Source organism: Epinephelus lanceolatus, chromosome 3, assembly GCF_041903045.1.
Source record: "Epinephelus lanceolatus isolate andai-2023 chromosome 3, ASM4190304v1, whole genome shotgun sequence".
NCBI classification, from domain to species: domain Eukaryota; kingdom Metazoa; phylum Chordata; class Actinopteri; order Perciformes; family Serranidae; genus Epinephelus; species Epinephelus lanceolatus.
The window spans coordinates 48,090,082-48,116,841 of record NC_135736.1 but is presented as its reverse complement, the minus strand read 5'-3'; the positions used below and the strand labels follow the sequence as shown (position 1 = coordinate 48,116,841).

At 42.0% G+C, this 26,760-nt stretch overlaps 1 protein-coding gene across 1 annotated transcript; it reads right to left on the bottom strand.

Annotated features, from left to right (window-relative positions):
- Nucleotides 1-1,073: 1,073 nt before the first annotated feature.
- On the bottom strand, nucleotides 1,074-10,812 carry etaa1a (ETAA1 activator of ATR kinase a). The gene is made up of 6 exons (XM_033623537.2): nucleotides 10,523-10,812; nucleotides 9,580-9,711; nucleotides 9,237-9,307; nucleotides 8,952-9,064; nucleotides 6,468-7,903; nucleotides 1,074-2,781 (listed from the first exon to the last, which is right to left on the bottom strand). Exons 1-6 carry the CDS (start codon nucleotides 10,665-10,667, stop codon nucleotides 2,675-2,677), a joined length of 2,004 nt encoding a protein of 667 aa, XP_033479428.2. The 5' UTR covers nucleotides 10,668-10,812; the 3' UTR covers nucleotides 1,074-2,674.
- Nucleotides 10,813-26,760: the final 15,948 nt, after the last annotated feature.

Here is a 26,760-nt window from a genome sequence, read left to right as displayed (position 1 = left end):
TTATTATAACATTCATACACAGTTTTCCATGACTTTTTAAGGACCCATAATATAATTTTTTTCTTGTCCCACTTGCTCAGCGTTTTTCAAACAAATCAGATTCAAACTGTATTCAAACATAATTCCAGGTAGCTGCCTTAAATCAGTGAACCTTGTGAGCTGTAATGGAGCTGAATTTTGTAACGTTACCTTTGTTAAATGTTGCTGTTGTCCCTGGCTTCATATGAGCAGAGGAAATCTCCAGTAGTCGCTAGGCTAATTTATACAATGTAAAATTCCATAGGCTTGTGCTAATAATGTTAGCATGTTGTATTTGTGGGGAAAATGTGTCCAGATAAAGACAAGTGTTTGTCTGTGAATGCTGCGAGTTATAGTGAAGCTGATTTGTGTACTTGTGTTTGAAACTGTCTCTATTAAGCCATGTTTAATGTGTGTTTAATGTATTTTGAATAAACTCAACTTTACAGCACTTCACAGAAACCCCGCTGAGATGAGGAGAAAATGAAGAAAGGTAGCTGATGCTAAACAAAATGTTGTCACACAGACGTCGACAACCTCAGAGAATAATTTTACTGTTATGTTGCATTACGTGGAAAGTTATCCACTGAAGATTTAATCACACACAAGTAAATTTCATGACTTTTCCCAAACTTTCAAGGATTTGTACTTCAGTGTGGTCCATATCAGTGGTTCTCAAATGGTGTGCTGCAGTTCACTGGTGTGCCGTGGGATTTTGTGATAACCAGCCATTACTATTACAATATTCACCTGGGCCTATACAGTAACTTATGAATTAATTTTAAATTGACTGTATCAGTGTGTTGTGCACACCCATTTGCTAATAAAGAGGCAAACTCTACAAGCTTGGCACACAGGAGAAGTTTCAGTTGATTGCAATCTGCAATGTCACCACTAGATGCCATTAAATCCTGCTGCATTTTGTACAGATCAGTCAACCAACCATTAAAAAGTGTTTTCATAGATGTCTGAACGCCTGTCACAAACTGATCTGAGGCTCTTTGCTGTGCCTCTCTATCACATGAAATATCCAACAACAAGACTAAAACCAGAGATGACATCAACAATAAAACTTTAATCGGTCAGTTAAAGTGCTTTACAGAAAATCAAGCGAATAAAAAAGAAAACTGCACACAGCTGGGTGAGAACAGTGACTCCTCGTGTTCATGATCAAGAAAGAAATCAATCTGAATACTAGAATTTCTTAAAGGAACAGTCCGTCATTTTGGAAAATCCTTTTGTTGCCTGTCCAGCGTGTGGTTAGCCTAGCCTAGCACAAAGACTGCGAGCAGGGGGAAGATGCTAGCCTGAAATTTAACTGACATCCGTCTTTTCATCTGAGAGAAGACAAATTACCTCCCAAACCTCTGGACTAAGTGAGATGAGAAGTTAGACACCGCTCTCATGTCTGTGCGTTCAGTGCAGAGCTGGAGTCGGGAAGTGGTTAGCCTAGCTTAACATAAAGACTGGAAGCAGGGGCAAACTGTTAGCATTGCCTCGGTGAACTTTAGAGGTGTTGCCCGGTGTATTTTTTAACTTTGGACAGAGACAAGCAGACCATTTCCCCCTGCTTCTTGTCTTTATGCTAAGCTAGGCTAACTAAGCCCTGACTCCAGCTCTGTGCTGAACACACACAAGCTCCTTTTAGACTTCCTGTTCAAGGCAGGAATATCAGGCTGTTATTCCGTATCATCGTTCCTTATAAAAGACACAATCATAGAACTGGGGGAGTTGTCTTGCCTTTAAGCCGGCAGCGGAGGTAGTGACGATGCCGAATCTACGTTTGAGTAAAAGGGACAGCCAGCAGGATGTGACTGTGAAATAGACAGTGGTGACGTTTTGATAGTGTGTTATGTGTGTGTGACCCACTGCCGGGAGGTTTAAAAAGAATTTTGTAGCAGTTAGCAGCTAACTCAAAGAAGAAGAACAGCGGCCAAAAACGTCCACAAATTGGGGAAACAATGAGGTCCAGGAGCTTCTTACCCTCCAAGCAGAAGACGAGATCAGACGCCATATAACGGGGATGGTAAGTGATTGTTGTTGCCATGTTAATGCCATTGTTGCTGTTTATAATGCGCTGCTGATGTTTATGTTATATGTCACACTAGAGGCTGATGCTGTTGTGTTAATGTCACATCTGTTGTGCCTGTTTAAAATTACACATGTTGCCGCCATTGCTTGGTGCTGTTTAAAAACGGAAAGGCTGTGTAAGAAAGGAACTTCGCAGCGGCTCTGAACTGCATCTCTGTGTAGAAAGGGCCACACACACACACACACACACACACACACACACACACACACTGCTAATCTCACTCAGAAAAAATCTAATTAGCGTATTTTTCTAGAACGCTGAATTATTCCTTTAAAGGCGTGACTTGATTTAAAAAACAAAAAACTTTTAAAAAAAAGTCTGATAGAATATAAACAAGACATTAATCATATTACAGTACATGTACAGTTTAATTTTACAAGAGCATCAATTTATATAAGAAATGTTGGTCGAACTGATTCAGAGATTTAAATTCTCACATGTGAGAAAGTCATCAGAAACCTACACTGGTGCCAACAAACAGCAGGTCTGAGCAGGTGGAGCTCTGACGGCAGGTTTCTTCGTCATGCAGGTGAGGTGAGACAAGCTTGTTGTTATTCGTCTCCGTCAGGTGGGAGCTCGAAGGTTTTGGGCAGCCTGCAGTCTCTGACGTCTTCTCTCCATCGCCTGCTGCTTCTTCAGCTCGATCTCTGCTGCTGAACATTTACCCACAGCTGCAGAGAAAACACAGAAGATACAGAGAGTCAATTTCATCACCAAACATCTGAGGACTGTTACTCCACAAAGACTATTAAACAAAAAATCTTTTTAAACTAAAACTATGACAAACGTTACAATAATTAATGACTAAAGACTAAATTATGTGAAATACAAGTGAATGGAAAGTCAGTTTAAAAAGGTACAGAGCCAGATCTCAAAGACATAACTCTACACCCTTCTACTTGAAATGAAAAACAATCAACAGTAAAGTTAAGTTGAACTGTAATTAAAGGTACACTCTGCAGGATTGTTGGTCACGGTTTATAAACACGCTCAACAGTGAAAGTCAAAGCCAACCCCAGATTTGGCACGTTAGCTCACTATATTTGCATTTTTCGGCGCTGCGTCTCTTGGATACCTGCTGCTTACGGCCTATGTTTTTAGAAAGCCCCGACCTCACCTGAGCGCTGTGGGGGTAAACGCTCATAAACATCCCAAACACAGAAGATAAGAGGAAAATAAGAAAATCTAGACAGAGGGCTGAGTCTCCTCGCTACGTTCACAAGCACGGAGACAGCTCGACTAGTCCATCTAACTGGCCTACTGTCCTTGTCCCAGTATACAAGCACGGGAGGGGAATCCATTTATTGAGCCAAGTATGTGCAACTCCTCTACGATAGGTGGAGATATGCCCCCTTTCAGCTTGTTAGTATTGGACCTTTTTCCTGTTGACCTATTACGTCACAGACCAAACAATGGACAAACAAGTTAGCTATGGTTAGCTAGCTGCTAACTGGTACCATGGTGGACAACTTTACAGCTCTGTACATTTGGTGCGTCCAAAAAGTCACGGCTCTGGATGTAGATTTCGCCATGTTGTTACCGGCTTCTTCTTCTCTTACACATTTAATGCTATTGGACTTCTGGCTCAAAGCCCGGGGCGGAAACTGTGGAGCATGCTCAGAGCGCCTCGGCCAGTTTGGGTCTGATTGACTGTATACATGCAGGAGGAATTCAACTCCCAGCCGCATTCGTCGGACTAGAAATTTGACTTTGCACAGTTTCAATCGGACCAACACGTTTTTTAAAAGTCCAGTTTTAGTGAGACTGACACGATAAATCGATTTTCTCTAATGTCACGTAAATGTACGGCGTGAGAGTGGGTCATAAGTGATGACTTAGAGGGAAGGGCAGCGCCGTGCCTGCGCGGGCAAGCATGGCCTCCATGGTCAGTGTAGCAGCTTCAGTTGGACATAATGACGCGCTCTGCTGTCGGCATGCTGCGGCAGATATGTCGCATCGCATCTATGACCCATGTGTTTTTGTTACGGTTCTTCATGACCGGATGACTCGACATACATGACGGATATCCATAGGCTTGTCTTTAACTCCAAGAGTGTTACTTTATTACACACTTGTAGCCAGCATTACATGCACTCCGCTAGACCGGGTACTAGACCCATAAACATTGTATTACTCCGCCTACACGTCACTAACATCATCATGACAGTATAAGTACGCAGCACTATATTCTACAGTTTTGGCCTTGACTTTTTAGAAACATCCTGCAAAGTATATCTTTAAATAAGTTGACTCATTTAATACTGTATTGAACTTTCATTGAACAACCACAACAACACAGCATTCCCTGTTAGTCCCCTCCAAAATAAGAGGCTTCCTCTCAGACCTCCACATCCTCTCCGTGGACTTCTTCCACGTCAGCCTCATTTTCACTATCCATGCTAATTCATTTTTAACCGGATGCTTGCTAATGATCTGTATGTTTGATGAAGAGCGCAGCTGACTGCAGTGAATAGTGAAAAATGATTCAATTAAATAATCATAATTCTCCATTTTGTGTGTATATTTCCCCCAAATCAGTTCACTTTGAAACAGTACGATTTTACATTGAAATTGTGCAACACTTCCAGAATTCCAGCGCTTAACTTCCCTTGGATAATTTACGTGAATCTTCCAGAAATTTACCAGCCCTTTGCAACCCTATTTGTTACCCTTGAACATCAACCTCAGTTTTTTTTACTGTTTCTATTGTCTTCATGTTTCTTGTGGTGAAGCCAGAGACAGTTTCCCAAACTGTGGGCACCAAAGTTTCTACACTAACCACAGTGACAGTGCAACAACAAGCATTTCCACAGAGTGATATAGCGAGCTGTGACGCAGTGTGACTCAGGTGATGTAACAGAAACATCACAGTAAAAACAGCTGCTTACCTTCATGACATGCTGGAGCGTTGATGTTCGCTCAAAATGCAGTAAGAACCTGCTGCTCCTCATCTTAAACAGCTGCCTCGTCTCCTTTTAGCATTCATCATTTATTTTAAACTGATACACCGAAAAAGGCTGAAGAAAAAATATCGATGTCTTCGAGTGAGGCTCGAGTTTTATTGAAGAAGAAGTCAGCACTAACCTTAGTGGTCAATAACACTGTTCACACAGACTCAATGCACTAACACTGGCGACCATTTTGTTATTTTTCAGTAACACGTTAGCTGGAAAATATCATGTAAGTATGTCTTTAAAGAACTTACTGACCATCATAATAAATAATAAGCTTCAGTGGGAGTAAAAATTACTTCAGGAATCTCTTTAATCTTGAAGTCAAGTTCAGACCAAATATATCAAATAACTGTTAGGTGTGTCATATCATCTCCTTCACGAAAATACTGGTATATTTTTTCATATGAAAAATTCATATCATGATACTCGGGATATTTCAACTTGTTGACATGTCATACTGTTACCCACGGCAACAACAATCATGGCTGCCAGTGAAATTATTAGTGACTGGTGGTGCGATGGTTCCAAAAAGAGGAGCAGCTTCAGTAGTGTGGAATAAAGTGTGGCGTCCTGAATGTTTTCCTTCTCTTAGCGCTCAGAGGGAACTCATTCAGCGGCTTCTCTGGCAGCAGCACAGCGTCTCTCCCTCTCCTCTCTGATTCTGTCATAAACCTTTGGTGATGTAAACCTACATGAATAAACTCCATATATGTGAATGTGTGACAGCTGTGGTATCATAACAGCCTGTCACAGGTTACAGCATGATGATTAGAGGAGAAATGGCAGAGCATAAAGGTCCAGGTGGAAAAAGAAACAACTCAATCATTTAGGATTTTACTAAAAGAAGAAAATCAGCTGTTGATTTATATATATATAGATCCCAGGGGACATTTTTTGTATTTGAATCTGAATCTCACTCTGAGTTACTGTTGTTGTTCACAAACTGAAGAAATAAGAGATCATTTTTCTTCAGTTTTTACTTAATATATGAAGCAAACTGTAAAAATATATCACTGATTTCGTTGCAGTTTATGTTCTTGAATTAATAATGAAATATTGATTTTACTCATTTGTCGTATCGCAAAAATACCCTGAAATATTGTGGTATTATTTTATGGCCATGTCACCCGCCCCTACTGTGGTGAAATAGGCACCACTCCATTAAATCATATTTTTGTGGAAGAATGGTTAGGATTTGGAAGCTTAACATGATCTCACTGATTTTGCAAGATTTTGTTTGTTTAATTTATCCATTCACAAACTGTCAAACTGACTTGATGATGTGGTTGTCGTTGGGTCATCAGTGCAAGACCTCTCTGTCTCTGTCCGCCTGAATCTGCTGTGATATTAAAACATGTGTCTGAAGGAGGAGGGCGCTGTGCTCCGTGTGGACGTGCTCTTACCTGTGGTGGTCACGGTAGGAACTGGGTTGTTTGGCTTCTTGAAGGTGAACTGGTCTTTGTGGGAGTTTCCTTGCGGTGCTGACTGGACCCAGCTGCTCCTCTGCACGCACGTTGAGCTGTTTGTGGATCCTGAAGTGTTTTTCACTTGTGTGTGACCTCCAGCCACTTTATAGCCAAAACCACCAGCTGGTCTTCCTGAAGCATGTGGAAGACTTGTTGGCGTTTGTTTTTTGAATTGGAAAGTTTGCTGACTGGCTGGCTGCAGGTTCCTGTTGGACGGCTGCAGAGCTGCTCTCTGATTAGACTGGGTCTGTTTGATGAAAACGTTCTCAGCACTCTGGATCTGGTTCTCCAAATCTTCACACATTTCACACAGCAGGTCGTCGTCAGCGAGGTCGTCCCAAACTGGGTCGGACAAGAAGAATGAAGACAAGTCCTCATCCAGGAGGTCAGAGACGGCAGGCGTCTCACTGTGGAATGAAACCACCGCAGGTTTTATTGGAAAGCTTTGAGTTGTTTGTGTAGCTGATGTGTGCGACGCAGCCGTGTTGTGTTTGGCAACAGAGGTCCTTTGATGAAACTGTGTGTCTGACTTCACTGTGTTTGTCTGCCAGGTACGCTGAGAGCCCACCTCGACTAAAACACTCTTAACAGATGAAAACTTCTGCTGAGAGTCTTTTTCTGCTGTTTTTGAGTTGTAATCCTTCGAGTTTGTCCGTGCGTCCGTCTGGGTTTTTCCCACAAAAAAATTAGGATTAGACTCCAGTTTAAAAGTAGTTCTTGGTCTCACATTGTCCTTTTCCACTTTAGAAACAGCTGATTGGACAGTTGCTGGACTTTGCCTTTGATATTTTATCTGACTGGGTGGTTTTTGGGTTGAACAGTGCTTTGGAGCAATGAAGCTCTGTGGATTTTGTGTCATCTCCAGCACTAAAGAGTCATTCAGCAAGTCATCGTTTTCCCAATCGTCCTCAAACTCATCTTTTGCTGAAACTCCTTTTGTGTTGGTCGTTGAAGCACCAGCAGTGGGACTGTGCGAGAAAGCAGACAGTTTCCCAGAAGCTTCAGCGGAAGAAGGTTTCACTTGTGACGGCTGAGCTGATGACACCTGACTCAGATTCCCGCTGACATGTTGGGTCGGTCCATCAAACAGGAAATCCAAATCGTCCTCCATATATTGATCCAGCTGGAGCTGCACGTCTGTCTCAGTTGCTGTCGTCGCCGCCGCCGCCGCCACTGGCTTCACAGCTGGGTGACTGTTTCCAGGAAGCGAAAGTGAAAAGTCATTTTGAGAACCATTCTCCCAATCCAGGATGTCTTCTGACAGGAGCTCCAGACTCTGCTGGTGCAAGTCCTCCGCTTCTTCTTCATCCTGACGAAACATGTTGAAGTCAAACTGTTTGGCCAGCTTCAGCAGGTCATCCACTCCGTTTGGCCTGCGACAAAACAAAAGTACATGTTTACTGTAATGACGTCAAGATAATCTGACCACATGTCACAGATACAAATTTCCTTAAAGCTCCAGTGTGAAGGATTTAGGGGGATATATTAGCAGAAATGGAATAGAATATAATAAGTATATTTTCTTCAGTGTATTATCACCTGAAAATAAGAATTGTTGTGTTTTTGTTACCTGAGAATGAGCTGTTTATATCTACATAGGGAGCAGATCCTCGTCTACAGAGATCACCATGCTGCACCATCATGTTTCCACAGTAGCCCACCGTAACACTGGCTCTAGTAGGGCTGTTCATGTTTTCACGCCGGCCACTGTAGTTAGCAGCTCCTCTGCACAAGCAGCGTCGAAAATATGCTGATTTTCTTTAAACATGAAACTGCTTTATACAGTGTTTTTACCGGTCTTAATCATGGGGTCCATCTGGATCTGGATCACACGTCAGCAGGTGCTAGACACACAGCCTGTCTCCAACATGCCAACACCATTGGAAAAACAGTGATTTATAACTTGAAACTGCTTTATTCAGTGTTTTAAGTTGTTTAAATCACAGGGCAGTTTGTTTTGGAGAGGAACAGACCTCTGCAGATAATTTAACTCACGGTAAAAAACTCCTGGTGGTGGTGGTGGTGGAATAGCAGCCTGTCTGAGACATGCCAAACAGGGTAGAAGAAGCCCTGATTTGTGATGGGAAACTGCTTTATTCAGTGTTTTTACCTGTTTAAATCACCTGGTCTATTTGTTTTTAACCTCTGTGGATAATTCAGCTCCTGGTAAAAATCTCCCGACACAACTGTAACAGGCAGACATTTCAGCTGGTAGCAATCTGCAATCCTCACTGCTTGATGCCACTAAATCTCCCTAAATCTTAAACACTGGACCTTTAAATGAGCTTATAGATTCCTAATGACAGGATGAAGATAAAAACCTGAGGCTCATTAACAGCCATGATGTCATCACAGTTCACAGCTCTGTTTCATAAACATCACAGCAAACACACTGGTATTTGTTGCTTCTCCTGAACCTACCTCGGGGACTTCTTCTTGGGTTTGGGAACTTGAACGTCTGGCGTGCAGGGAATGGTGGCGCTGTCTCCGATCCACTGCTGTAAAGTTGGCTCTGCAACCTTCGGTCTGCCATGCTTCAGAGAGACAACAACACCACAGGAATATTAATACAGGATGTTTATTGGCTCTGATTTGGCCGATCTGAGCTGTGATTCAGAGCACAGTCGCTAACAGTGGAAACACTGATAATCATTTACAAAGTAGGTTCAAGAATTCAAATGTGTTTCAGACAACAGTGTTACTGACTTTTGGAGCGATCCTGTTAACAATCTCTGAGATGTTCACAACTCCAGCACGCTGCTTCTTGCCTCTTTTACCTGAAAAGAAAAACAGAAACACCACACAGCTCAAATCAGCTTGTTTTGTTCAACCAGCAAGCCAAAACATTAACCTGCAACATTAATTATGCCAAAGATGTTAACTTTACAGTGACAGAAAACAGGATAAAATGGGCTGGAAACATCAAGTATTTGTCATTTTTGTTTCCCCAGAGACGACAGACACATTGTGAATTACTTGACTGTCCACACTTTGCAGCAGTAATTGAAATGATGAACCTTATTAGGACACTTGGGAGTCTAACGTTTACCAAGTCTGTTGGGTGAAGGAGAGGTGGCGTCCCAGATGATGTCCTGCTGAAAGTCGGAGTCATTCTGCGGAGACTCTCCACTGAAAACACTGACTGCTCTGGATCTTGGGATTCTGGTCGGAGTCTTGAAATCTGGAGGAGTGGGAATACAAATAACTGACTCAAGAACAGATTCCCAAACATTTACTGCTTAACCTATTTTGCTGCAGTTAACTTTCTGTAAGTGTCTTTTTCTGCACTAGAGGTCAGAGGTCAGGGCTTGTGTCTTGCTAAAGGACACTTAAGTAGGGCAGACACTGCTTAGGCGTAATGATGAATAATAATATTGTGAATACACATAATATACATGTTCAGTTTTACTAAAGAAAGACACAAACTGCCTGCTTCATATGTTCTGTTAACTTGCAGTTAAAAAAGTATGAAAATTTAATGTAGTTTTGTTGATATGAAAAACATGTACACACGATTAAATTAATGAAGGTTTGTGTGAGTCTTAAGGTAAATTCCCTGTACACATAATCCAACAGGGAGTATTATATTCTACTTAAATCTGAATCTACCCTTCATATCACACTGTTTTCAAACGCAGTCAGAGGCTTGTTTTGGTTGATCACGACGCAGGAAAAAGGGGCAAACTATTGATTTAACTTTGAATTTTACAGCCATAACAGCAACGTGGTAAGCCTGTTGTACGCCGAATTAAAGACTGAGAACTGTGGTTTGTAAAAATGTACTTAGTCATGTTTTGTGATCCAGGATATTTCTTGTATATACAAGAAAACTTAAAAATGCGAGAAATTTGAACGTAGTTTGGTACAAGTGCAGCACAGCGGGACGTTGTGGGGGTTGTACCCGCCACAGCAGACACCAGCGACAGGCAACTATGAGAAACAACTTCAAACACCTACAGTAACACCAAACGAACATGAATACAGTCACTGACCCGGCTGTTGGCTCTGTGGAGGGTCGACCTGTGTCTGCCTGAAGCTTCTCCTCAGTCGGTTTGGTTTTGTTGTGGCTGCCTGGTGCTGCAGCGGGGAGCCTGTCAGACCGCACGGAGGGTCCAACTTCCCGCGGCAAAGGTTCATGTTTACCGGCCGTTACCGGGCGATCAGTTGACGGTTTGTCGGTTGACAGATTCCCGTAAAATTGTACTTTATTTACAGTTTATTCTGATGTAAATGCGGCCTGTCGGCGGAGTTTTTGAACGTCCCGCCATCTTGTCGTTCCCAGGGTTCCTTTCGAAGGCGCGTTCACGAGCATCAAAGCTGCGCGGATATTACGCAACGACCTGTTTTTTGTTTTCTTTTCTTCACGTCGGGGAATGTTTGAAGGTCTAAAGAAAAAAGGTGACAGTGACAATTTTCATGATGACATCGCATCTTTGTTTTTATTTATGTATAATTTAAAATACAGAAACATTACAGAAATAATACAGAGTGCAGGGGGAGCAAGAACACCGAGTGGCCTCATTTGGAGCCTTCACCTAAAAATGTTCAGACTTCACAATGTTATAGCGAGCACAAAAAAATAAGACTTACAACTTTCATTCTAGAATCGTAAAATATTTTCTTACATTTGTAAAAACTGCTGTGTCTGATAAACCCTCAAACTCCTACTTGCAGGGTTGTGTTTTACCAAGAAGGATTACAGCCATGTTAAAGAATAAAGACAACAACTTAGATTTCGAGAATAAAGTCGTAAATTTACAAGAATAAAGTCATAATATTATGAGAATGAAGTCATAATAGCCTATAATGAGAATAAAGTCAGTATCTTATGAGAATAAAGTTGTAAATCTTCAAGAATAAAATTGTAAATCTACGAGAATAAAGTCAAAATGTTTAAAGATTAAACTTGTAATTTTAGGAGGAAAAAGTCAGAGATTAAGACAATAAAGGTAACATGGTATAAAAAGTGACAAAGTGTGTACAAACATTATTGGGAGTGACAGTAATATACGTGTTAGCGGTGCCAAAGTAATATAACTCGTTACCAACAAGGTTTCGGTGATTACATTTACAGTGTCACGTAACACTGCTCCAAGCAGCACTGTGATTCTTTTTATGTTTTTCTGTCATATTAACTTTTTGACTGTAAGTCGTACACTTCCCTGCGTCCGTGGGGGGGCGGTGCTGGTGGACGGTGCAAACTTTCAACATGTCCCGCAACTGCATTTCAGACAGTAGACCTGGGTGCACTGTAGCAGAGAGAAAGCGGAAGGCTATAAATGCTGTCATGAAAATAAACCACACATAAACTACGGTGGAGGGCAACTACGCAGAGAAGAATAACTGAGGCCACGATGCAGTCATCATGGTAAGATACAAGATAAGCTGACTGGCTAGCTCACAATAATGTGTATGATGTTTATAACAGTACGCCTGCGCAAGCGTGGAGGATGACATATGACACGCTGACTCTACTGTAGTCATAAGTCATCTTCCTGTTTTAGCAGCAACCTTCTATTTCTAACTTTGAGCACAAAATTAGGTAATTTGTCAAAAAATATTTGTCAAACAGTGTGGCTAATCAACATTGTCACAACATGACTGAAATATAAAAATGCCACTGGAGGGGGGCTTTAATGTCCAAAACCTCACATGTACAGCCTTTAATGTTGCAGCTGGTAAAGGTGGGACTGATTTTAACAACTTGTTATATTGCTACCTGGATGAAGTTTTCTTCTGGTGCACGCAGCAACACATGTATGTACCACACAGATGTTGAAAAGCCACTTTGAGGCAAATTTGTGATTTTGGGCTGCATCAGTGAGACTGACTCGACCTGACCCAGCTGTGTGTGTAGCAGGAATATATTTATGAACAGGCCTAAAATGATGATAAAGGGGGTTTGATCTAATGATCCGTTACAATCATCACAACTCAACTTCAGAGATGCAGAGCAGCAGTAAATCTCAGTTAATCTCAGAGACATTAGACACCAGATAAACACGAGTGTGTTCAGAGTGCAGCTGCAGGCCGAGTCCACTCGGCAGACGACAGCAGCAGCAGCAGCAGCGGGGGTTGTTTGTGAAGCTGTCAGCAGCAGCTCTCCTCCTCCTCCAACGTTTCCCCAAAGGAAGGATTAGCGCGTCACATCCCGCTGGGCCGACAGTACATACACACTGTGATGTGAGCACGCTGCTGCTGCTGCTGAAAACAAACTTCAAAATTAGACGAATGCTCTGTGAAAAAAACACATGCAAAGTGAGTGATTCACTGAGTGATAACAGATGATGGTGGAGGCAGCTCAATAGTTTCTTAATTTCTTATTATCATTGCATTAAATGAAAATATTTGGTGTGTGTGGAGAAAGTACATAAGATAACCAGCAAAATGTACTTAAAGTATGGAAAGTAAAAGTACTCACTGTGCAAAATGGCCTCCATCAGACTGATGGAGCCTTCAAAGGTCCTCAAAGATGATTATTTATTTTTTTCCACACAAGATAGTTATTGTCATGTGCAACAAGATAAAAAAACAACTTTTTTTCAAGACTTCAGGGGCGCTCTATTTGTTTACAACTTTATCATTCTTATAAATCCATGATGACGTCACATAAATCCCAACAGAGCTTCACACAACTCCATCCTGAGGAGATCTAATCTGCAACATAACTGAAAACACTATGTGGCCTTTAATCGATACAGCATCATATTTAATAAGTCTGAAAAGTATATTTTTACTCCTGAAATGAAGCAGCAGTATTAAGAAGCCTAAATTGGATATACTTGAGTAAAGTAAAAGTGTCTCAAAATTGTAGTTAAGTGCAGTACTTGAGTAAATTTCCTCTGCACCAGTGGGGATAATGGAGCACTGTTGGAACATCTCTCCTCCAACAAACTAGCCGGATGTAGCCTATTCTAGATTTGCAAGAATTTGTGAGTATGAGACATGAGCTCAACAGACCCAAAATGCATTGCAGCTCTTCAGACTGTCCAGTGGTGGACTGCAAGGCAGACGGCAATAATAATGAACCACTGGATAAAATAATTTGTAATAATGGCAAGTGACATGAAGGCTCAGTTAAGAGGAAAGGTGCAGGAGCTCACATAAGTAACATACTGTCAAACAAATATTAAATCCTAAAATATTTTAATTTGCCTTAAACTAAGAATGGAAAATATTAAATAGAGCTAAAGAAGTCATGTTGATTTACAATTTTCAATGGTCTGGTAAAAACAACCCATTCCCCAGAACAAATGTTGGTAATGTTTGTTCTTGAAAACCATTATTTTGTAACAAACTAGTCCATACCCATTGAGTACAGCATACCATACCATGATTTAGTCATACCTAAAATTAGAAAAAACACCAACATTGGTCCACAGGGGGAGCCACAGCTATCGGTCGCATTTTAGCCATTTTTAAGCATTTTTCTGTTGTTATAGCGCCACCCAGTTGCCAATTAGAGTTAAATTTCTCCAGTCACCTTGAGGCGTCCTGTTCTACATATCTACCAAGTTTAGTAAAAATCCATATGGTGGTTAGGCCTAGATAAGAAATGAGCTCTCTAGCGCCCCCATTTTGTTTGATGGGGTCAATAATGGAGGGGTCCCCTCAGATTATGTGTGGTCATATGCCTACAAAGTTGCGTGGTGATGGGTGAAACCCTTGAGATGTTATACACCTTTATGTGATGAGCCACGCCCTCCACAATATTCATTGCCTTATAGAAGCTCAGTTTTAGTAAGTTTTCCAACTTTTGCCAAGAGGGAACTTTAGATATTGGTCCCTAGATTATGTTCACCCAGTTTCATGCAGATCGCTCAAACTTCCTAGGAAGAGATCCATTTGAAGTGTTTTTCAAAAAATTCAAAATGGTGGAAAATCTATGTAAGCGGAAGTTATGGGTTCTTGAGGCAAATGTGTTCCTCATGAGGAGAGGCATCTCTGTGCAAAGTTTCATGTCTCTACCACATACGGGGCAGGAGATATGCCCATTCAAAGTTTGACATGTCAATGGGTTGCTATAGCGCCCCCCTTTGGCCAATTGATGTAATATTGCTTCATTGGCATCCTCCCATGACCCTCTACCACTGTGCCAAATTTCACATGGATTGACCAAGTCAGTGAGGAGAAAAACCTGGAACACACACACACACACACACACACACACACACACACACACACACACACACACAGAGTTTTAATCATTATATATGTTAAAACTTTAGGTTTTATTACTTTTCAAAAATGTTGTAGTTTATAGTTGTTTATGTTTAGGCACAAAAAGCACTTGGTTAAAAGATCATAATTTGGCTTGAAATAACCAGTTTCAGTGGCACGTTTGCTGATGAGAATGTGATGTGTCACTAAAAAACACCCAGTTTTGGTGGCACAATCATTGCAGGAAATGCAGCCACCTGTCATTAAAAATGTTTTTTTTAAAAAGGTTTGCTGGCACAAATATTGCTGGAAATGCCACAGTGTGATGATAAAAACATCCAGTTTTGGTAAATCAATCGCTGCTGGAAATGTCAAAATTTGTCGCTAAACACCACCCAGTTCTGATGGCACAATTACCGCTGGAAATGCTGCATTGTGTCACTAAGATACACCAAGTTTTGGAGGCAAAATAACAGCTAGAAATGTGTAAATGCAGCGATGTGTTTCTAAAAACCATCAAGTTTTAATGGCACAATCGCCGTTGGAAATGATGCCATTTGTCCCACAAAAATATCCAGTTTTGGTGGATCAGTCTCTGCTGGAAATTCAGCAATGTATCACTAAAAACAATCTAGTTTGAGTGGCACAATCACTGCTGAAAATGCTGCAATATGTCCCTAAAAACACCTAATTTTGGAGGCACAGTTGCTGCTAGAAATGCCACATTATGTTGCTAAAAAAAACACCCAGTTTTGGTAGCAGAATAGAGCTGAAAATGCTGGGATGTGTTGCTAGAAACACTTAGTTTTGGTGCCACAATCACCGCTACTGGTTTTGTTGTGTTGGCCTCGAACAGTTGTCTGCAGCTTGGTAGCCATCTCACCCAGGTCTCATGCCATCCATCATCCCCTCCACCTCCCCACGCCAAAGTCAGCTCATATACATGTAATCAGAACTACGTCGCCTTAACAACACTGATATGATATGTAGGAAATGTAGAAATGTAACGAATCTGTGGTTTGCAGAAATGTGCGATGCCAACATTTTCTGGCGATGACTGGACTAAGAAAGGAAATACAAAAAGAAAACATTTTACAACATCACATCAGTCGTTTTTAATAATGTGTGTGTAAGATGAGGGGAAATGTGAAATCTAACTCCAGAGTTCCTTTTGGACAATATCAGCTTTGATTCTTTCGTGATGAAGACATACATTAACATTCAGAAAACAATCTGTCCTCCATTTACTGTCTTCCAAAAGAGTGCAGCTCTGTTTCCAGCTGGCCAGCTGTGTGACTGAGGTGAAATCTGAGCGATTCATCACCGTCCCGTTGGCCGACATGCCGACCCTCCACCTGGCTCGCAGCCAAACCCAGATACGCACCATATTTCATGGCCTGTGCGTCCAAATAGAATACCCTGCTGCTCTAAAGAAAACACTGAGTTTCGATGCACTGAGGAAGGAATCCGTAGCGGAGCTGTCAGGAAGGAAAGAGGCAGCTACCTGGTTTTTACATTACAGTGGCAGTGGGCTAAATGGCTCTTTTTCCCCAGTAGACATTGTCCGTCTTTGAAATGTGATCCGGGACGCCGGCGGAGGCTCGTTAGAAAAGGTCTGAGCGCTTTCAGGCCGGTGGATCAGAGAGCAGTGTCAGATATGCTGCTCTCTAATCTCATCAATCTATCACTGTCTGCTTAGAAGTGCCAGAGAGCCTCCAGGGTGCAAACTGCAGCACCAACTCTCATCTGGGAGCTGCTGAAATCAAACCCCAGTTTACGAGTCAGAGTGCAGGCGGTCTGGATTGCTGTGGTGGTAAGTAACTAAGTACATTTACTCTAGTACTGTACTTTGGTACAATTAAGAGCTAGCCTACTTGTACTTTACTTTATAAGTTATGCCACTTTATACTTTAACTCCACTCATTTTGCAGGTGAAGGCCAGGGGGGCCCTGACACTTTGGGCACCTGGGCGTGTGCCTGGTCCATTCAGTAAATCCATCCATGACTCCACCACATCTCAGACGACCTGATCTCACAGAAACACATGACATGACCACAACCTCTAAGCACCACAGAAACAATGCCATTGGAGAGTCAATAACAAACAGTCTCGGCGGGTGCACACACTGGATGCAGGAGCGCCACAAAGCGTGCCAAGATTCAGTGGAGCACTGCCTGCTTGCTTTCAGAGTATATGTTAAGCAGTTGGGCTGTTCACACTGGACGTGGCGTGGTGCTGAGCACCAAGGCCTGCTCGTGATCTGCAGCGATACTTTTGGCGTCTAGTTTTTTCCTTCAGAAAAACACCCTGAAAATATGTTGTCAAAGATTTAAAGTGTATATTTAATATAATGGGCGGCACATTGGTGCAGTGGTTAGCACTGTTGCCTTACAGCAAGAGGGTTGCTGGTTTGAACCCCAGGATGGAGGAGCCCTTCAGTGCTGAGTTTGCATGTTCTCCCTGTGTCAGCGTGGGTTTCCTCCAGGTGCTCCAGCTTCCTCCCACAGTCCAAAGACATGCAGGTTAATTGGTGACTCTAAATTGTCCGTAGGTGTGAATGTGAGTGTGAATGGTTGTCTGTCTCTATGTGTCAGCCCTGTGATAGTCTGGTGACCTGTCCAGGGTGAAGCCTGCCTCTCACCCAGTGTCAGCTGGGATAGGGAGTTAAATAATTATGTTGTAACGTGACATAAATACATCACGCAACTACATCATGAAACGTCTTGTAATGTGAGGTAGTTACATGAAGTATATATGTGCATAAAGCTAAAATATCTCAACACTGACTCTCTGTTTCACACAGGACACAAACAGTGGTCTCCTGAGTTAAAGTCCTGTATTTGTTTGACCTGTCCACTATGCAGACCTCCTCCCTTGCTGGACTCAAAGTTGCGCCACCCAGTTGCCAATTAGAGTTAAATTTCTCCAGTCACCTTGAGGCGTCCTGTTCTACATATCTACCAAGTTTAGTAAAAATCCATATGGAGGTTAGGCCTAGATAAGAAATGAGCTCTCTAGCGCCCCCATTTTGTTTGATGGGGTCAATAATGGAGGGGTCCCCTCAGATTATGTGTGGTCATATGCCTACAAAGTTGCGTGGTGATGGGTGAAACCCTTGAGATGTTATACACCTTTATGTGATGAGCCACGCCCTCCGCAATATTCATTGCCTTATAGAAGCTCAGTTTTAGTAAGTTTCCCAACTTTTGCCAAGAGGGAACTTTAGATATTGGTCCCTAGATTATGTTCACCCAGTTTCATGCAGATCGCTCAAACTTCCTAGGAAGAGATCCATTTGAAGTGTTTTTCAAAAAATTCAAAATGACAGAAAATCTCTTGCTCTACACTAGCCTACCTATGACCTGACGCTGTCCAGGGAGATTGTGTGTCTACAAAGACAAAGGATCCTGATTGACTTTTCATTGGCGCTGTTTCTGTGGTGCTGGCACATCATTGAACACGTTACATGCCACCATCATGTGATGCGGTGTTAAGAGGCCGTGGTCATTTCATGTATCTCTGTGAGACCAGGTTGTGTCAGAGTTAATATTGTGCATGTCTACATTTATCTGACAGAGATAGTTACTTTGTGGATTTTGATTTAACATGAACATATGATAATTTATTAAAATATAATGCATTATTGAAGATCAGACCACTAGTTCCCAAACGGTTTGACTTGTGACAAAAAAGCAGTGTCCTGTTGGGGCCAATTATCATTTCAGATGATGGACAGAATCACCATGATGAGACCTTAGTTACATCTTCATACACAAAGGGAACACAGGTTCTCTGTTCCTGCAGTGGAAGCTGATCCTTGTTGTTGCACTTTTATAACATCCAGCAGATCTTTCAGGTGCACATAAACACGGCTCCTTTCATTTATTGGCCTTTTACTGCCCTCACGGGGCGTCTGCGGATGTTTTAAGTCAGGTTGCGAGTCGTGTGGTGTATCACCGCTCCACTTGACAGCTTCCAACACTTGATGGTGTGAGAGCTTAGTTTGCAGCACTTTTCTTGTTGTTTATTCTCCTTTTTAACGCTGTAGATGCAACATTCTGCAGCTCTGCAGACTCATCCTGAGCTTAAGCTGTAAATAAAAGGCACTTAATTATGGAAGTCATTGTACAAATACAGCTTTGCAGAATTATTGGTTTACACGTTTTAGATGCTGCTGTGGACTGTAACTAAATATATTTACTCAAGTGCTGTACTTAGGTCCAAATTTGAGGTACGTGTACTTTAATATTTTCTTTTCTTGCTACTTCCCACCTCTACTCCACCACATTTACCTTATGTAGTTTGAGATCCTCGGGCAGAGGTCCTCTGCTTGTCCCAGAGTCCAGATGGCATGTCGCAGATGGGCCGCTCATCCAGCACCTGCAAAGGTGTGCTCACATATTTTCTCTGATACCTTAATGTGTACTCACCTTATTTCTGATTCAGACATTTAGGAGGTTTTCACAATGAGCTGAATTATCCGCAGAGGTCTCGTCCTCTACAAAACAAACAGACCAGCTGATTAAAACCAGTAAAAACACAGGATAAAGCAGTTTCACGTTACAAATCAGTGTTTCCCCAGCACTGTTTGGCATGTCAAAGACGGCTGTTAGCCTAGCACCTGCTAATGTGTGCTCACCTTTGTTCTCTGATAACTTAACATCCAGACGTTCAGGAGGTTTTTACCGGGAGCTGAATTATCCACAGCGGTCTCTTCCTGTCTAAAACAAACGGACCAGTATCTCCTGTATCTCCCATGCTTCTCGTCACAGAGGGGCTGCTATCTACAGTGGCCGATGTGAAAATATGAACGTCTCTATCTAGAGTTTGGTTTGTCCGTTCTGGGCTACTGTAGAAACATGGTGGTGCAACATGGTGATCTCTGTAGACGAGGACCTGCTCCCTCTGTAAATAGTAAAAATAATGGTATTAGCAGAGTTACCTCAGTAAAGGATCTGAATACTTCCTCCTCCAGTGTTAATCTCTGATGCGTGTGCAGTAGTAAAACAGCTCTTCCTAAGAGGCTTCATCTCATTAAGAACATCAACCTAATCACCTCCATTAAGCTGATTGACTCTGAGAAGCTCTTTGTTTTTCTTTCTCTTGTAAAGATTTGTTTTTTCAGCCTCTAAGACGCTGTGTTTCAGCTCGCTGCCTGTTTGTTCCTGACAGACGCAAAATAAATCCAGAACTGGACAATTCAGTTGAAATGTTTGTTTTTCTTTACAGTGTCAGTGTCGTTTCTTTTCTGGAATTTTACAATAATGGAAAAAGTATCTTCTCTGTGGCGTTTACACATGCATATTTCTCCATAAATAGAGGTATTTAAAGAGACACAAGGGTTCAAAGAGGTGGACAGGACGGGATGTCTGATTTAAAACAGTGCAGATGTGGCTCGGTTACAAGAAGACGAGGGTTGATGGGGAGGACAGTATTTTTAGCACATATGAAGCAGAGGAAAGTAAAGCTGGACGAGGTCTGCGGACAGAACTGAGACAGACATGACGTCACGCATCCAGTGTCTTCCCTCTGAGCTGCAGCCGGTGAACAGACGGCGATGGGCAACATTTCCACCATCACAAGCTTGAAAAGAATTCCCATGGACGTGCTCTTCAGCCGGAGTCCAGAGTACACAGTTTACAGCTCGCCGCACTTCAAGTCTAATGTTCCACGAGCCTCCCTTCACATTTCCACTTCAACACCCACTTTAATGCGTGCAAACGACTCCAGTTACTGTTTCATTACCGGCCTATAAACTCTACGATAAGTGGCTCCGTCACATCCATCTGAAAGCCGTCCAAGACGGCGGCCACAAAGTGCCCGCTTCAGTTTGCAACGTGCGTGTGTTTGGGCTGAACTTAATGCTGCATTTATTGCCACTGACTGGCCCATTGTAATCCATGTCAGATGGTGTCCCAGCTTTGTGTTTCTGTGAGGAGTACAAAGAGTGGAAGCAGAGACATGCACAGACTGTCTGAGGGGCCAGAGAGGAAAAGCAGGACTTCTTCAACATGTAGCTCGAAGTTTAAAGAGACAGTTCACCCAAAATCAAAAATACATATCTTTGGTGTGAGTGTTGGAGATATGAGCCGTAGAGATGTCTGCCTTCTCTCTGATATAATGGAAGTAGATGGCACTCAGCTTGTGGAGCTCAAAGTGCCAAATGAGCAGTGCTTGATGTGAGCAGATTGATGTAGGAACTATTTTCTTTCTGCCTAACTACACCCATCAACCGTGTCACCGCACAGAAGGAAGTGTGCATCTACTCATGGATAAGACACTAGCGGCCATGACAGCGCAAGATGTAAATGTTAATGGCGTCTTCCTCGACTGAGCTGTAACGTTAGCTAGCTCGTTCAATACGTTGACATGCGCAGTTAAGTCGAGCTACAGTTATAGCTTGGAGCACTGTTCTTGTCCCAGTGTACAAGTGCGGGAGGGGAATTGATTTATCCAACAACACAACAATCAAAAAAAAAGGACAAATTGCAACACCTAATTCATCGCTGGATGAAAAGTTTAAGGATCACTAAGTCTCAAAATGAATCCTCTGAGGAACGTGAGCTTCTGTAAAAAAAATTTGTGGCATCCATCCCATATTTGTCCAGATATTTCAGTCTGGACCAAAGCAGTGGACTGACTGACCAATCATTGCTGTCCCTCCAGCCCTGTCAGTAGTGTGGTTAAAAAATTAAAAAATTTAAAAAAGGGCACTTTAGCCACCTGTGTTCACACTGGTTAGAGACCACACACTGAAACCATCTCGTCCTGAGGTGCCAGAGAGCTCTCAAACCGCTCTGTAACTCTCCCTGAGGCGAGCGATTGTGTCGGAGAATCACCTTGTTGTGGTGAGAAGTTTAGTTTCACATGAGCTGGCTCGCTCATTGCGGGTGCAGAGAACCAGAGCGGCTCTCTAATGGCTCGGAGATTAAACAGAACAGGACACACATCTGATGAAACGAAGAAGAAGAATCTCAGAGCCAAACACAATGTATCTTGAAAGCAGAATATTTTTGAGAGCTAATTGCGCTGCGTGAAGCATTTGAACATTTATCAAGCTGGTCTGTTTTCTCTCCAAATCCAAGACACCCGCAGGAATGCTTTCATTTGTCGACTGAAGCTGCTGCAGGCTGAGCTGTCAGCACGCCGGGCCGGTGGCATTTCAGAGAATACTATCTGAACATGTAATGAAGCCAGACCTCCGAAAACTTCCCATGATGACAATACTATTTGGCCCGTGTCAGCTCAGCCTACTTCACGCCAGGATGTTAAACGCTGCTGGTCTTATTCTCCCCTTCCTCCCCTGGATGAAATCCCCTCGCAGCTCCAACAGCGAGGATCGTTTGGATTTATGGACGAGCTTTACAGGACTGTTGGGAACTGGCGTGCAATCACTGCGCTGCAATGAAAACCTCTGCCTCCACCATAATGGGCTTCATTTTGACCCACGTCGACACATTCAAACCAATTCAGTGAGATTTCTGTCGCATCAGAAAACTCTCCAACTCGGGGTCCTCCAGCTGCACTTTTTACAGACAAACTCGTGTAAAAGTTGAAGAGGTGGGAGGAGGGAGGATGTGAGGCCACAGGGGGAAGTAAAAAGTTCATGGAAATTAACTTGTTGGACTCTGAAGGGCTGTTTATTGAACGGGTCATTCTCAGCTTGGTTTAAATGAACACAGTTTATCTGCGGTTTAATTGGAAGGATCTGTACATTTTGTTAAGTAACATTTGCAATGCAGGACTTTAACTTGTAGCAGAGTACTTTCACAGAATATTAGAGCTGTTACATAAGTACAGGATCTAAAAGCTTCTGCAAATAAACTAATAGATTTACTACATTAAATATAAATCAGACACCTTTAAAGTTTTTAAAGGAGCTGCAGTTTATACCTGTGTCCAGTGTTTTTGCAAAATCACCGGACAAAAACACATAAACATTATATTTGTACATTATGACAGGATGTTTTCGTGCAATGTTCGTATGTTTTCCTATAAAAAGTAGTGCACCAAAATTTGCACATATCCCACATGATTATGAGCCAGTAATTTGTGTGTAACCCACGTATTTGGGAAGGCTGCGATCACGTGACCACACTGACGGGGGTAAAGACGAAAGTCTCCCTAAGGTCGGAGGTTGGGGGGGCGGATGGGTCACAAAACACAGGACTTTTCCCAAAAGACCGATGTTCCCCACCATGAGAACGTTGCAGGAGCAGTGTTTAAGTTTAAGAGAGATTTAGTGGCATCTAGCGGTATGGACTGCAAATTTCAACCTGCTTAATCAGCTCCTGTTATTATAAATGTAGTCTCTATATACAGACTCTACATTCAGTGAATGTAGAGTCTGTAGGCAAACCCCGGAGATCTTGCCTCCAGAAGAAGAGCGGAAGAGCCCTGGTTTCTGGTTGTAGGCTGCTTGTAGTCCGCGTGATATTGACCAATCACATTTGAGCCGGCTGCAGTTGTTGCCAGGTTAAACGCTCCGTGCGGAGAACTAATGAGGCGGAACATAACTGGCGTCACTGCAAACTCTGAATCCATCGCAATGGTTCAGCATATTTACTTACATATAAACGGAAGTTGGAAACGGAAATTCACCTCCTCCGCCCAAATCAAACCAGAATGCCAAAAAATCGGGGGTCTGCCCCCAGAGGCTGTATTCACCGTCTGCTGGAAGTCAGACGCCGAATACAGCTGATGGGTTCCGAGAATGTTATAAATGTAACATGTCAGTCAGACAGACCTCATCAGTCATTAACTACTCTTCCACTCTTTACTTCAGCAGCAGAAACAGTCTGGTGTTACTTTAAAGACTTTTATGTGACATATTCAGAGTTTCATCATCATCCAACTGAACAGCAAAAAATACTCTGTACTAATGTCACACAGAGCTCAGTGATACCTACGTTTAAGTCTCAGATAACGGTGAATTTGTGGATGGTGTTTTCAGTGTTTCTAGATTTTCTGTTTTAAGATTACAGACTGTCGTTGACATCCCACGCCACTGACATGTTACAGCCTCGCAGTTCACTTCTGCTGCTGTTTCATCACATATCATATGAATCAGCCTACTGCGTTCATGGTTCTGATGATGTCACTCACAGTTGATACCCCCGCCTCTTTCACACAAACGCGCTCTAGGCTGGTTAGGAAAAACCAGAGAGCACACCTGTTTCCAAAGCATTTTATACTTTGATGAAGATTGAAACGTGTTGGTTTACCTGTGAATCAATATCAGTGTTTTTTTAACTACAGTCTGAGTGCCTTGGATGCATCCCGACTGGACCGGAGCAGAAGTAGAAATGTTAAAATGAGACGCTGTGTTGTAGCCGTTAGCTCTGGAGCTATCTGTTGACTAAAGTCCTCACAGTGTTTATGTGAGCTCCTGTTTCTCCACGCTCTGCTGCTGTGATGGATCGTCACACGGAGAGCAAGGTTTACTGAAAACACAGGAGGTCACCAAACCCCCCCCCCCCCCCCCCCCCCCCCCCTCCCCCTTCATCCATTACACACACACATACACACTGCTAACATGATGTCATCAACCAAGGTCACATTCACCCCTCGACCCCCAAAACACACAAAACCTTCTCTGAGTTTGTGCCTCCGAGTGAGGACATTTTGTTTGTTCTGACTTCGTTAAAGGGCTGGTTGAGATTATAATATTTCATCCCTTCCTGTCCGGTGAAAACCACGTATCTCCAGATGTGTTGATGTTGAACTGAAGGATGACGTGTTCCTTTATGTGTTGAGAAAATCCTCCTGCTCCTTGAGCTAAATAAACTCTTTAAAAACCCTCGCAGATCAGATGGAAATGTTGTCGTCACAAAGCTGAGAACAGGACCACAAACATGATCTTTTAGAATATGATGCATTGCTGAAGATTAAACAACCCAACAGTATTCAAAGGAGTTAAAATGAGCTCAACCTGAACAAGCTCAACAGCAGGAAAATGACACATACACATTAATGCAGCAGCAGGAATAATCATCCAAAAACACTGACAGCATGGAAGAGTTTACTGCACAATGATTACTTTTACTTAAAGTACTTCAAGTACATAAATACTTTAACTTAAATGAGGCTTTAAATGCAGGACTGTTACGTGTAGTGAAGTATTTTCACGGTGTGGTGTCAGCACTTTTACTGCAGTAAAGGATCTGAATACTTTTTTTTACTTTAATTCTCAGACGGCCTCACACTGCCTCAGTTTGGCGTCTCCATGTCGGATGTTATATTGAAAATATAGCCTGTTTAGGCCCCGCCCCCCCCTAACGAGCTAAGCTATTTGAAGTGACTGTGATGGTGAAGGAGTGAGCTGCAGGCGAATACGCTCTCACTCTCATTAACCTGATTAATACACTCTTTCCTCACAGCTACAGATTACATGTCACTGTGAGTCATTAGTTGTTCCTCTGAGCAGGAGAAATGAATCTGACCTGAGACCTTCAGAAAGGAAAACACATGAAGAGTCGTCGGTGAAATGGATGGAGACTTTCAAACTGTGTTTTTTTTACTAACAATTCATCAGTTTGACGGTGGCATCTGTCTGACTGCTGTCTGTAAACTGCTGCTTAGAATATACTTTACATACAGTGGAGGAAAAAGTACTCAGATCTTTGCTGCAGTAAAAGCACTGATACACACGCTGTGAAAATCCTCCACTACAAGGAAAATGTAGTGAAAGTATTACAGTAGGGCTGTCACTGTTGATGCGATTAATCATTTTTTAAAAACTGCATTAACCATGTGCTGCTATTTTGTCCCTTCAACACACCCTTACTTGTAGTCAAGCTGCTGCAGCAGTGATGGAAAATAACGAAACCGCTGCACTTTTGAACGTCTCCTTTTACTTTAAAAAAAACAAACTCCCAGACAGCTCAGTTGTTGAGTCAAAAGTAATGTGCACCTTGTGTCAAACGGGATTAAAATATCACCTAAGTACTTTGAGCTTCCACCTACGAGCTGAGCACACAGGTTGTGGCTGATGTCAGCAGGCAACCGCATCACCACAGACGGCAAGGCACCATTTTGGAGCAAGAAATGGTGAAAACAATATTTTCACTTCTTATAATTTTATGGAAACAAATATAGATAGATATTTTATTTTCAGCACTTTTTTTTCAAGTCATTTTCTTGATTTTGCTTTTTGTTTGTTTTTATTTTTTTCTTTCAGGTAATTTTCTTGTCAAGTTTTTACTAATTTCTTGCTAATTTTAGGGCAATGTATTCAGTCGGGTAAAAAGAATAATTTTCCAAAGCTAAAGCTTTCTTTCAGTCTGTGGAACAGTTCTTGCCAAGTTGCTCACTGCAAAGAAATGAAATCAATTTGCTCAGATTTGGAAGGTTGAAATACTTGTGAAGGCATCTGAACAAAGCGCAGGACACATGATGTTCCAGGCCTCAAAGGGTTAAAGTTGTCTCCTACCTCTGAGTCATGGTTTCAAGACCACACTGTTGTGGCAGTGCAGCACTGATATGAAAGAACAAAATCTTATAGTCAACGTCATCAAGTGAAATGAAAAATAAAAAAATATTATATTATTTGCAGATGACACACATGTATTTTATAATGGTAAGAATTTAAAACAACTTTTGTGTACAATGGGGAAGGAATTGTAAATGCAAAAGAGATAGATTCTAATAAACTTACACTGAACCTAATTAAATCAAATGTATAGTTTTAGAATAGCAATAGATAATAAACTATGCTGGAATCCGCACATAAATTATATCAAAGCCAAAATTTCAAGATCCTCTAAATCAAGCCTCATCATACACCTTATGCATACATTACTCATTGTTTGGAAGTGTGGGGAAATACATATGAAACAAATACAAATCTAACTTTCATTCTTCAAAAGAAAGCCACAAGAATTGTGAACAAAACTTCACACAGAGAACCAACAAACGTATTATTTATCAAACTAAAGGCTCTTAAATTTTAAGATTTGGTCAACTTTAAAACAGCTCAAATAATGTACAGAGCAAAACAACAATTATGACCTGAAAGTATCCAAAAGTTGTTTCAGAAGACAGAAAGTCAGCGAGCTGAGTTTTTATGCT